Source organism: Rana temporaria, assembly GCF_905171775.1.
Source record: "Rana temporaria chromosome 2 unlocalized genomic scaffold, aRanTem1.1 chr2aa, whole genome shotgun sequence".
In the NCBI taxonomy this organism is placed as follows: Eukaryota; Metazoa; Chordata; class Amphibia; order Anura; family Ranidae; genus Rana; species Rana temporaria.
This window is the reverse complement of record NW_024404406.1, coordinates 242,501-256,093: the sequence shown is the minus strand read 5'-3', so window position 1 is coordinate 256,093 and position 13,593 is coordinate 242,501. Positions and strand designations below refer to the sequence as shown.

Genomic DNA, 13,593 nt, shown 5'->3' with positions numbered 1-13,593 from the left:
CAATGACACCCAACAAATGGGGCACAATTCCTCCCAATGACACCCAACAAATGGGGCACAATTCCTCCCAATGACACCCAACAAATGGGGCACAATTCCTCCCAATGACACCCAGCAATGGGGCACAATTCCTCCCAATGACACCCAACAAATGGGGCACAATTCCTCCCAATGACACCCAACAAATGGGGCACAATTCCTCCCAATGACACCCAACAATGGGGCACAATTCCTCCCAATGACACCCAACAAATGGGGTACAATTCCTCCCAATGACACCCAACAAATGGGGCACAATTCTTCCCAATGACACCCAACAAATGGGGCACAATTCCTCCCAATGACACCCAACAAATGGGGCACAATTCCTCCCAATGACACCCAACAAATGGGGCACAATTCCTCCCAATGACACCCAACAAATGGGGCACAATTCCTCCCAATGACACCCAGCAATGGGGCACAATTCCTCCCAATGACACCCAACAAATGGGGCACAATTCCTCCCAATGACACCCAGCAAATGGGGCACAATTCCTCCCAATGACACCCAGCAAATGGGGCACAATTCCACCCAATGACACCCAACAAATGGGGCACATTTCCTCCCCGATTTACAGGAATAGGAAGGCAGCTCCATATATGTGTTTTAAGCCGAATCTTTTGCATTTATGAATTTCTCTCTCTTTGCGATTTGCGCTTTGCGTTGATGTAATGGCGCACAATGCGTTTTGTTCATAACAGAGTATAAAAAAAGCAGCGAGAACGACAGCCAGAGCGTCGACAACGTCAACTTCCTCAAAGTCCAGTGGTCATCCAGGCAGCTCCCGACAGTAAGTGACCTTCACCCACCTCTGTGTGTCATCAACCGTGACTTGAAAAAGTATTCATACCCCTTGACATCCCCCACATTTTCTCATGTTACAACCAAAAACGTAAATGTATTTTATTGGGATTTTATGTGAGAGACACAAAGTGTCACATGATTGTGAAGAGGAAAACAGGTAATACGGCCACCCAGGTGTACTTCAGGTAATGCAGGAAGAGCTTCAATGACCCACGGATCCGTGAAGGAAGGGAAATGATAAATGATACAAATAAATAGGTGAAAAGTGTGTGGGGGGGGCGTTTGTATTCAGCCCCCTTTACTCTGATAACTAAAATCTAGAGGAACCAATCGCCTTCAGAAGTCACCTAATTAGTAAATAGAGCCCACCTGTGTGTCATTTAATCTCAGTATAAATACAGCTGTTCTGTGAAGCCCTCAGAGGTTTGTTAGAGAAACTTTGTGAACCAACAGCATCACGAAGGCCGAGGAACACACCAGACAGGTCAGGGATAAAGTTGTGGAGAAGTATAAAGCAGGGTTAGGTTATAAAAAAAATCTCCCCCAAGCTTTGAAGATCTCTCAGAGCTTCTGTTCAATCCAACATCGGAAAATGGGAAGAGTATGGCACAACTGCAAACCTACCAAGACACGGCCGTCCACCTAAACTGACCGGGCCGGGCAAGGAGAGCATTCATCAGAGAAGCAGCCCCAAGAGGTCCATGGTAACTCTGGAGGAGCTGCACAGCTCAGGGGGGGAGAATCTGTCCACAGGACAACTATTAGTGGTCTCTCCACAAATCTGTCCTTTATGGAAGAGTGACAAGAAGAAAGACATTGGAGAAAGAAAGACAGAAGAAGTCCTGTTTGCAGTTTGTGAGAAGCCGTGTGGGGGAGGGGACACAGCAACCATGTGGGGGAGGGGACACAGCAAACATGTGGAGGAAGGTGCTCTGGTCACATGACACCGACATTCTACACACCATGTTCTATGTGTGGGGAAAACGAACACTGCACATCACCCTGAACACACCATCCCCACCGTGAAACATGGTGGTGGCAGCATCATGTGGTGGGGATGCTTTTCTTCAGCAGGGACAGGGAAGCCGGTCAGAGTTGATGAGAAGATGGATGGAGACAAATACAGGACAATCTTAGAAGAAAACCTGTTAGAGTCTCCAAGAGACTTGAGACCGGGGGGGGGGGAGGGGGTTCACCTTCCAGCAGGACAACGACCCTAAAGTACAGCCAGAGCTACAATGGAAGGGTTTACATCAAAGTCTATTCATGTGTTAGAATGGCCCAGTCACAGTCCAGACCTAAATCCCATTGAGAATCTGTGGCAAGACATGAAAATTGCTGATCACAGACGCTCTCCATCCAATCTGACCGTCCTTGAGATATTTTACAGAGAAGAAGAATGGAGGAGAAATGTCCCTCTCTAGATGTGCAAAGCTGGTAGAGACCCCCCAAAAAGACTTGTAGAGAAAGGGGGTTCTACAAAGTATGGACTCCGGGGGGCGCCATACAAATGCCCCTCCCCCCCACACTTTTCACATATTTATTTGTAAAATGTATCGTTTCCCTTCCCTCACAGATCCGTGGGTCATTGAAGCTCTTCCTGCATTACCTGAAGTACACCTGGGTGGCCGTATTACCCGTTTTCCTCTTCACAATCATGTGACACTTTGTGTTGGTCCCTCACATAAAATACATTTTTGGTTGTAAAATGACAAAATGTGGAAAACGTCAAGGGGTATGAATACTTTTTCCAGGCACTGTCATTTCTGGACCCCGAGGCCAAATAGAACGGCTTCATCCTTCGGGATTGGTCGTCACGGAGTCTTTCTCTGTGCAGCTTTGTTAGTAAACGAACCCACCCTGTCGCTATGGACATAATTCTGTCGCGTCTTCCCTTTAGGGAATGTATTCTGGGAATTATTGATGGATTTTGATGCTTTTCCCCCCTCCCCCTCCCCCCGCAGTTGCGGCCGATCGTCTCCGAGATCGAGTATCTGCAGGACCAGCACTTGCTGCTGACGGTCAAGTCGATGGACGGGTACGAGTCGTACGGTGAGTCTTCATACACGAGACTGCAGACATGGTACAGGAGATGGTCAGAGACTGCAGACATACTACAGGAGACGGTCAGAGACTGCAGGCACAGTACAGGAGATGGTCAGAGACTGCAGACATAGTACAGGAGATGGTCAGAGACTGCAGACATAATACAGGAGATGGTCAGAGACTGCAGACATAGTACAGGAGATGGTCAGAGACTGCAGACATAGTACAGGAGATGGTCGGAGACTGCAGACATGGTACAGGAGATGGTCAGAGACTGCAGACATGGTACAGGAGATGGTCAGAGACTGCAGACACGGTACAGGAGATGGTCAGAGACTGCAGACATAGTACAGGAGACGGTCAGAGACTGCAGACATAGTACAGGAGACGGTCAGAGACTGCAGACATAGTACAGGAGATGGTCAGAGACTGCAGACATAGTACAGGAGATGGTCAGAGACTGCAGACATACTACAGGAGATGGTCAGAGACTGCAGACATTGTACAGGAGATGGTAAGAGACTGCAAACATAGTACAGGAGACGGTCCGAGACTGCAGACATAGTACAGGAGACGGTCAGAGACTGCAGACACGGTACAGGAGATGGTCAGAGACTGCAGACATAGTACAGGAGATGGTCAGAGACTGCAGACATAGTACAGGAGATGGTCAGAGACTGCAGACATAGTACAGGAGATGGTCAGAGACTGCAGACATAGTACAGGAGATGGTCAGAGACTGCAGACATAGTACAGGAGACGGTCAGAGACTGCAGACATAGTACAGGAGATGGTCAGAGACTGCAGACATAATACAGGAGATGGTCAGAGACTGCAGACATAATACAGGAGATGGTCAGAGACTGCAAACAGGAAACTTGAATCTCCTGTACCGCACGGTACGGACCCGGTAAGGAGGGGGGGGGGTAAAAAGAACATAGGGAGGTCGGGGGGGAGTAAAAAGTACATGTGGGGGATTAAAAAAACATAGGGGGGGGGGGAGGGGGGGGGGGGTAAAAAGAACATGTGGGGAGGGGGGGGCGGAGTAAGAAGGACACGGGGAGGGGGAGTAAAAAAACATAGGGAGGGGTGAGAAGAGACCGGTAGGGGAGGGTGGGGGGAGAGGAAAGACCAATTAGGGGCAGGGCAGAGCTCTATAGGACAGGGGGCGTGCGTGCGGAGGGGTTGGGGGGCCTCCATGTCCATTTTGCTTGGGGCCCCCAAATTCCTTCGAACGTCCCTGACCGCTCACTGCTGCTCTGTCTCTATGTGCAGGGTGCCTGGTCTGGTCTCCGCCCCCCTCCTGTAGTTTTGTAGTAGTCGGGACCTACTGGGCCCCTCCCACAGCTCTGCTCTCTGCACATGTGCAGCACAGTGATGATGTCACTGATACTTTTACAAGGTAGTAAAGGCATTGGGTTCAAACAGTGGATTTTAATCCTGAAGAATATATTTTATTTATTATATATATATAGAATATTAGAATATAGAATATATTATATGTAGAATTATATTTATTTTATTTTAATAAAAATGTTTTTTCCTGGAGTTTAGCTTTAATGTGTATATCATAATGCCAAAGGGGCGGGGATCATACCTGGCTGTGTGTTATCCCCCCCCCCCAGTGTGCAGTCATGTGACTCCTTCTCCCCCCCCCCCCCATTACATTTCCTGTTCAGGCGAGTGCGTGATCGCATTGAAGTCGATGATCGGCAGTACCACGCAGCAATTCCTGACCTACCTGTCTCATCGAGGAGAGGAAACCGGCAACATCCGCGGCTCTATGAGGGTGCGCGTGCCCGCGGAGCGTATGGGCACCAGAGAGCGGCTTTATGGTGAGATAAATGGGCCCGTCCGTAATGGTGGCGCGTAATGTACCCTGAATGTTGATTGGACGCTTACACAAGCTGTCACTGTGCTTCTCTCTCTGTGCACTCCCTGCGCTGTCACTGTGCTTCTCTCTCTGTGCACTCCCTGCGCTATCACTGTGCTTCTCTCTCTGTGCACACCCCGCGCTGTCACTGTGCTTCTCTCTCTGTACACTCCCTGAGCTGTCACTGTGCTTCTCTCTCTGTGCACTCCCTGCGCTGTCACTGTGCTTCTCTCTCTGTGCACTCCCTGCGCTGTCACTGTGCTTCTCTCTCTGTGCACTCCCTGCGCTGTCACTGTGCTTTTCTCTCTGTGCACTCCCTGAGCTGTCACTGTGCTTCTTTCTCTGTGCACTCCCCGCGCTGTCACTGTGCTTCTTTCTCTGTGCACTCCCTGAGCTGTCACTGTGCTTCTTTCTCTGTGCACTCCCCGCGCTGTCACTGTGCTTCTCTCTCTGTGCACTCCCCGCGCTGTCACTGTGCTTCTCTCTCTGTGCACTCCCTGCACTGTCACTGTGCTTCTCTCTCTGTGCACTCCCTGCACTGTCACTGTGCTTCTCTCTCTGTGCACTCCCTGCACTGTCACTGTGCGTCTCTCTCTGTGCACTCCCTGCGCTGTCACTGTGCTTCTCTCTCTTCACACTCCCTGCGCTGTCACTGTGCTTCTCTCTCTGTACACTCCCTGCACTGTCACTGTGCTTCTCTCTCTGTGCACTCCCTGCGCTGTCACTGTGCCTCTCTCTCTGTGCACTCCCTGCGCTGTCACTGTGCTTCTCTCTCTGTGCACTCCCTGCACCGTCACTGTGCTTCTCTCTCTGTACACTCCCTGCACTGTCACTGTGCTTCTCTCTGTGCACTCCCTGCGCTATCACTGTGCTTCTCTCTGTGCACTCCCTGCGCTGTCACTGTGCCTCTCTCTCTGTGCACTCCCTGCGCTGTCACTGTGCCTCTCTCTCTGTGCACTCCCTGCGCTGTCACTGTGCTTCTCTCTCTGTGCACTCCCTGCACTGTCACTGTGCTTCTATCTCTGTGCACTCCCTGCACTGTCACTGTGCTTCTCTCTCTGTGCACTCCCTGAGCCATCACTGTGCACTCCCTGCGCTGTCACTGTGTTTCTCTCTCTGTGCACTCCCTGCACTGTCACTGTGCTTCTCTCTCTGTGCACTCCCTGCACTGTCACTGTGCTTCTCTCTGTGCACTCCCTGCGCTGTCACTGTGCTTCTCTCTCTGTGCACTCCTTGCACTGTCACTGTGCTTCTCTCTCTGTACACTCCCTGAGCCATCACTGTGCTTCTCTCTCTGTGCACCCCCTGCACTTGTCACTGTGCTTCTCTCTCTGTGCACTTCCTGCACTTGTCACTGTGCTTCTCTCTCTGTGCACTCCCTGCACTGTCACTGTGCCTCTTTCTCTGTGCACTCCCTGCACTGTCACTGTGCTTCTCTCTCTGTGCACTCCCTGCGCTGTCACTGTGCTTCTCTCTCTGTGCACTCCCTGCGCTGTCACTGTGCTTCTCTCTCTGTGCACTCCCTGCGCTGTCACTGTGCTTCTCTCTCTGTGCACTCCCTGCGCTGTCACTGTGCTTCTCTCTCTGTGCACTCCCTGCGCTGTCACTGTGCTTCTCTCTCTGTGCACTCCCTGCGCTGTCACTGTGCTTCTCTCTCTGTACACTCCCTGAGCGGTCATTGTGCTTCTCTCTCTTGCACTCCCTGCGCCGTCACTGTGCTTCTCTCTCTGTGCACTCCCTGCACTGTCACTGTGCTTCTCTCTCTGTGCACTCCCTGAGCCGTCACTGTGCTTCTCTCTCTGTGCACTCCCTGCACTGTCACTGTGCTTCTCTCTCTGTGCACTCCCTGCGCTGTCACTGTGCTTCTCTCTCTTCACACTCCCTGCGCTGTCACTGTGCTTCTCTCTCTTCACACTCCCTGCGCTGTCACTGTGCTTCTCTCTCTGTACACTCCCTGCGCTGTCACTGTGCTTCTCTCTCTGTGCACTCCCTGCACTGTCACTGTGCTTCTCTCTCTGTGCACTCCCTGCGCTGTCACTGTGCTTCTCTCTCTTCACACTCCCTGCGCTGTCACTGTGCTTCTCTCTCTTCACACTCCCTGCGCTGTCACTGTGCTTCTCTCTCTGTACACTCCCTGCGCTGTCACTGTGCTTCTCTCTCTGTGCACTCCCTGCGCTGTCACTGTGCTTCTCTCTCTGTGCACTCCCTCCGCTGTCACTGTGCTTCTCTCTCTGTACACTCCCTGAGCTGTCACTGTGCCTCTCTCTCTGTGCACTCCCTGCGCTGTCACTGTGCTTCTCTCTCTGTGCACTCCCTGCGCTGTCACTGTGCTTCTCTCTCTGTGCACTCCCTGCGCTGTCACTGTGCTTCTCTCTCTGTGCACTCCCTGCGCTGTCACTGTGCTTCTCTCTCTGTGCACTCCCTGCGCTGTCACTGTGCTTCTCTCTCTGTGCACTCCCTGCACTGTCACTGTGCTTCTCTCTCTGTGAACTCCCTGCGCTGTCACTGTGCTTCTCTCTCTGTGCACTCCCTGCGCTGTCACTGTGCTTCTCTCTGTGTGCACTCCCTGCGCTGTCACCGTGCTTGTCTCTCTGTGCACTCCCTGCACTGTCACTGTACTTCTCTCTGTGTGCACTCCCTGCGCTGTCACTGTGCTTCTCTCTCTGTGCACTCCCTGCGCTGTCACTGTGCTTCTCTCTCTGTACACTCCCTGAGCTGTCACTGTGCTTCTCTCTCTGTGCACTCCCTGCGCTGTCACTGTGCTTCTCTCTCTGTGCACTACCTGTGCTGTCACTGTGCACTCCCTGCGCTGTCACTGTGCTTCTCTCTCTGTGCACTCCCTGCACTGTGCTTCTCTCTCTGTGCACTCCCTGCGCTGTCACTGTGCTTCTCTCTCTGTGCACTCCCTGAGTCGTCACTGTGCTTCTCTCTCTGTACACTCCCTGCGCTGTCACTGTGCTTCTCTCTCTGTGCACTCCCTGCGCTGTCACTGTGCTTGTCTCTCTGTGCACTCCCTGCGCTGTCACTGTGCTTCTCTCTCTGTGCACTCCCTGCGCCGTCACTGTGCTTCTCTCTCTGTGCACTCCCTGCACTGTCACTGTGCTTCTCTCTCTGTGCACTCCCTGCGCTGTCACTGTGCTTCTCTCTCTGTGCACTCCCTGCGCTGTCACTGTGCTTCTCTCTCTGTGCACTCCCTGCGCTGTCACTGTGCTTCTCTCTCTGTACACTCCCTGAGCTGTCACTGTGCTTCTCTCTCTGTACACTCCCTGCGCTGTCACTGTGCTTCTCTCTCTGTGCACTCCCTGCGCTGTCACTGTGCTTCTCTCTCTGTACACTCCCTGCGCTGTCACTGTGCTTCTCTCTCTGTACACTCCCTGAGCCGTCACTGTGCTTCTCTCTCTGTGCACTCCCTGCACTGTGCTTCTCTCTCTGTGCACTCCCTGCACTGTCACTGTGCTTCTCTCTGTGCACTCCCTGCACTGTCACTGTGCCTCTCTCTCTGTGCACTCCCTGCACTGTCACTGTGCCTCTCTCTCTGTGCACTCCCTGCACTGTCACTGTGCTTCTCTCTCTGTACACTCCCTGCGCTGTCACTGTGCTTCTCTCTCTGTGCACTCCCTGCGCTGTCACTGTGCTTCTCTCTCTGTGCACTCCCTGGGCTGTCACTGTGCTTCTCTCTCTGTGCACTCCCTGCGCTGTCACTGTGCTTCTCTCTCTGTGCACTCCCTGCACTGTCACTGTGCTTCTCTCCCTGTGCACTCCCTGCGCTGTCACTGTGCTTCTCTCTCTGTGCACTCCCTGCGCTGTCACTGTGCCTCTCTCTCTGTGCACTCCCTGCGCTGTCACTGTGCTTCTCTCTCTGTGCACTCCCTGCACCGTCACTGTGCTTCTCTCTCTGTACACTCCCTGCACTGTCACTGTGCTTCTCTCTGTGCACTCCCTGCGCTATCACTGTGCTTCTCTCTGTGCACTCCCTGCGCTGTCACTGTGCCTCTCTCTCTGTGCACTCCCTGCGCTGTCACTGTGCGTCTCTCTCTGTGCACTCCCTGCGCTGTCACTGTGCTTCTCTCTCTTCACACTCCCTGCGCTGTCACTGTGCTTCTCTCTCTGTACACTCCCTGCGCTGTCACTGTGCTTCTCTCTCTGTGCACTCCCTGCGCTGTCACTGTGCCTCTCTCTCTGTGCACTCCCTGCGCTGTCACTGTGCTTCTCTCTCTGTGCACTCCCTGCACCGTCACTGTGCTTCTCTCTCTGTACACTCCCTGCACTGTCACTGTGCTTCTCTCTGTGCACTCCCTGCGCTATCACTGTGCTTCTCTCTGTGCACTCCCTGCGCTGTCACTGTGCCTCTCTCTCTGTGCACTCCCTGCGCTGTCACTGTGCCTCTCTCTCTGTGCACTCCCTGCGCTGTCACTGTGCTTCTCTCTCTGTGCACTCCCTGCACTGTCACTGTGCTTCTATCTCTGTGCACTCCCTGCACTGTCACTGTGCTTCTCTCTCTGTGCACTCCCTGAGCCATCACTGTGCACTCCCTGCGCTGTCACTGTGTTTCTCTCTCTGTGCACTCCCTGCACTGTCACTGTGCTTCTCTCTCTGTGCACTCCCTGCACTGTCACTGTGCTTCTCTCTGTGCACTCCCTGCGCTGTCACTGTGCTTCTCTCTCTGTGCACTCCTTGCACTGTCACTGTGCTTCTATCTCTGTACACTCCCTGAGCCATCACTGTGCTTCTCTCTCTGTGCACCCCCTGCACTTGTCACTGTGCTTCTCTCTCTGTGCACTTCCTGCACTTGTCACTGTGCTTCTCTCTCTGTGCACTCCCTGCACTGTCACTGTGCCTCTTTCTCTGTGCACTCCCTGCACTGTCACTGTGCTTCTCTCTCTGTGCACTCCCTGCGCTGTCACTGTGCTTCTCTCTCTGTGCACTCCCTGCGCTGTCACTGTGCTTCTCTCTCTGTGCACTCCCTGCGCTGTCACTGTGCTTCTCTCTCTGTGCACTCCCTGCGCTGTCACTGTGCTTCTCTCTCTGTGCACTCCCTGCGCTGTCACTGTGCTTCTCTCTCTGTGCACTCCCTGCGCTGTCACTGTGCTTCTCTCTCTGTACACTCCCTGAGCGGTCATTGTGCTTCTCTCTCTTGCACTCCCTGCGCCGTCACTGTGCTTCTCTCTCTGTGCACTCCCTGCACTGTCACTGTGCTTCTCTCTCTGTGCACTCCCTGAGCCGTCACTGTGCTTCTCTCTCTGTGCACTCCCTGCACTGTCACTGTGCTTCTCTCTCTGTGCACTCCCTGCGCTGTCACTGTGCTTCTCTCTCTTCACACTCCCTGCGCTGTCACTGTGCTTCTCTCTCTTCACACTCCCTGCGCTGTCACTGTGCTTCTCTCTCTGTACACTCCCTGCGCTGTCACTGTGCTTCTCTCTCTGTGCACTCCCTGCGCTGTCACTGTGCTTCTTTCTCTGTGCACTCCCTCCGCTGTCACTGTGCTTCTCTCTCTGTACACTCCCTGAGCTGTCACTGTGCCTCTCTCTCTGTGCACTCCCTGCGCTGTCACTGTGCTTCTCTCTCTGTGCACTCCCTGCGCTGTCACTGTGCTTCTCTCTCTGTGCACTCCCTGCGCTGTCACTGTGCTTCTCTCTCTGTGCACTCCCTGCGCTGTCACTGTGCTTCTCTCTGTGTGCACTCCCTGCGCTGTCACCGTGCTTGTCTCTCTGTGCACTCCCTGCACTGTCACTGTACTTCTCTCTGTGTGCACTCCCTGCGCTGTCACTGTGCTTCTCTCTCTGTGCACTCCCTGCGCTGTCACTGTGCTTCTCTCTCTGTACACTCCCTGAGCTGTCACTGTGCTTCTCTCTCTGTGCACTCCCTGCGCTGTCACTGTGCTTCTCTCTCTGTGCACTACCTGTGCTGTCACTGTGCACTCCCTGCGCTGTCACTGTGCTTCTCTCTCTGTGCACTCCCTGCACTGTGCTTCTCTCTCTGTGCACTCCCTGCGCTGTCACTGTGCTTCTCTCTCTGTACACTCCCTGCGCTGTCACTGTGCTTCTCTCTGTGTGCACTCCCTGCGCTGTCACTGTGCTTGTCTCTCTGTGCACTCCCTGCGCTGTCACTGTGCTTCTCTCTCTGTGCACTCCCTGCGCCGTCACTGTGCTTCTCTCTCTGTGCACTCCCTGCGCTGTCACTGTGCTTCTCTCTCTGTGCACTCCCTGCGCTGTCACTGTGCTTCTCTCTCTGTGCACTCCCTGCGCTGTCACTGTGCTTCTCTCTCTGTGCACTCCCTGCGCTGTCACTGTGCTTCTCTCTCTGTACACTCCCTGAGCTGTCACTGTGCTTCTCTCTCTGTACACTCCCTGCGCTGTCACTGTGCTTCTCTCTCTGTGCACTCCCTGCGCTGTCACTGTGCTTCTCTCTCTGTGCACTCCCTGCGCTGTCACTGTGCTTCTCTCTCTGTGCACTCCCTGCGCTGTCACTGTGCTTCTCTCTCTGTACACTCCCTGCGCTGTCACTGTGCTTCTCTCTCTGTACACTCCCTGAGCCGTCACTGTGCTTCTCTCTCTGTGCACTCCCTGCACTGTGCTTCTCTCTCTGTGCACTCCCTGCACTGTCACTGTGCTTCTCTCTGTGCACTCCCTGCACTGTCACTGTGCCTCTCTCTCTGTGCACTCCCTGCACTGTCACTGTGCCTCTCTCTCTGTGCACTCCCTGCACTGTCACTGTGCTTCTCTCTCTGTACACTCCCTGCGCTGTCACTGTGCTTCTCTCTCTGTGCACTCCCTGCGCTGTCACTGTGCTTCTCTCTCTGTGCACTCCCTGGGCTGTCACTGTGCTTCTCTCTCTGTGCACTCCCTGCGCTGTCACTGTGCTTCTCTCTCTGTGCACTCCCTGCACTGTCACTGTGCTTCTCTCCCTGTGCACTCCCTGCGCTGTCACTGTGCTTCTCTCTCTGTGCACTCCCTGCACTGTCACTGTGCCTCTCTCTCTGTGCACTCCCTGCACTGTCACTGTGCTTCTCTCTCTGTGCACTCCCTGCACTGTCACTGTGCTTCTCTCTCTGTGCACTCCCTGCGCTGTCACTGTGCTTCTCTCTCTGTGCACTCCCTGCACTGTCACTGTGCTTCTCTCTCTGTACACTCCCTGCGCTGTCACTGTGCTTCTCTCTCTGTGCACTCCCTGCGCTGTCACTGTGCTTCTCTCTGTGTACACTCCCTGCGCTGTCACTGTGCTTCTCTCTGTGTACACTCCCTGCGCTGTCACTGTGCTTCTCTCTCTGTACACTCCCTGCGCTGTCACTGTGCTTCTCTCTCTGTACACTCCCTGCGCTGTCACTGTGCGTCTCTCTCTGTACACTCCCTGCGCTGTCACTGTGCTTCTCTCTCTGTGCACTCCCTGCGCTGTCACTGTGCTTCTCTCTCTGTACACTCCCTGCGCTGTCACTGTGCTTCTCTCTCTGTACACTCCCTGAGCCGTCACTGTGCTTGTCTCTCTGTACACTCCCTGCGCTGGCACTGTGCTTCTCTCTCTGTGCACTCCCTGCGCCGTCACTGTGCGTCTCTCTCTGTACACTCCCTGCGCTGTCACTGTGCTTCTCTCTCTGTACACTCCCTGCGCTGTCACTGTGCGTCTCTCTCTGTGCACTCCCTGCGCTGTCACTGTGCACTCCCTGCGCTGTCACTGTGCACTCCCTGCGCTGTCACTGTGCACTCCCTGCGCTGTCAATTATTTTTCTGCTCTATCGTCTACTAGTGATCCTCATCACAAAGGTGATACATCCTGGATCGCTCTGTCTTCTGTAGGTTCCTCCAGCATTCTCCCATCCCTGTACAGATCAGTCACGCCCACTGCAAGTCTAATTTCAGCTGGTGTGCAGAATATTAACATAACACCAGATGATGGGCAGCACAGTGGTGCAGTGAGTAGCACTTTCGCCTAGCAGCAAAAAGGTTCGCTGGTTCGAATCCCAACCACGACACCATCTGCCTGGAGTTTGCATGTTCTCCCTGTGCCTGCGTGGGTTTCCTCCGGGTACTCCGGTTTCCTCCCACACTCCAAAGACATGCTTGTAGGTAAATTGGATCTCGTCCAAATTGGCCCAGTATATATGTGTATGTGTGTGTATGACTGTGTGTCCCTAGCGTGTCACGATCCTACGGGGTAAAAAATGACCGCACCAGCCAAGCAGATACTGGCTGGAAAAGCGCCCAGAGGCGATTCAGTTCGCATGCGTTGCGCTATACAAGTCATTCATTCATTCATTCATGGGCGGAGCTATCTCAGTACTCATTTATATGCTTTTGTGTCTTTTTTTTTCTTCCTTCCTGCAGAATGGATCAGTATAGACAAAGACGAAACCGGAGCTGTGAAAGGGAAACCGCCCACTGTGCTGCGAACCAATCAGGGGTACAGCAAGTAATGTCTAACGCTTTGTGTGATTGGTGGTCGTTTGCTCGAAAATTACTCAGAACCCCCAAACATTTTATATATATATATTTTTAGCAGACACCCCAGGGAATAAAGTGGCGGTGATTGCAACTTTTTATCTTGCGCGGTATTTGCGCAATAATTTTTCAAACACCTTTTTTTTTTAAAAAAAACGTTTCATGAATTATAAAATAACAAAACCGTAAAGTTGGCCCAATTTTTTTGTATAATGTGAAAGATGATGTTACGCCGAGTAAATTGATACCTAATACGTCACGCTTTAAAATTGCGCACACTCGTAGAATGGCGCCAAACTTCGGTACTTAACCACTTACCCCCCGGACTATATTGCTGGTCAAAGACCAGAGCACTTTAAGCGATTCGGGACTGCGTCGCTTTAACTGACAATTGC

At 53.2% G+C, this 13,593-nt stretch overlaps 1 protein-coding gene across 4 annotated transcripts in view; it reads left to right on the top strand.

Annotated features, from left to right (window-relative positions):
• Nucleotides 1-13,593, top strand: part of INPPL1 (inositol polyphosphate phosphatase like 1) — a 128,310-nt gene that overhangs the window by 98,014 nt on the left and 16,703 nt on the right. For 3 of the 4 annotated variants that reach the window (XM_040334035.1, XM_040334038.1, XM_040334039.1), the window contains exons 21-24: nucleotides 745-833; nucleotides 2,812-2,899; nucleotides 4,573-4,728; nucleotides 13,085-13,169. In XM_040334035.1, coding sequence (XP_040189969.1) covers nucleotides 745-833; nucleotides 2,812-2,899; nucleotides 4,573-4,728; nucleotides 13,085-13,169 — 418 coding nt within the window. The remainder of the gene's footprint in view (nucleotides 1-744; nucleotides 834-2,811; nucleotides 2,900-4,572; nucleotides 4,729-13,084; nucleotides 13,170-13,593) is intronic. The other variant, XM_040334036.1, reaches the window with a different exon arrangement.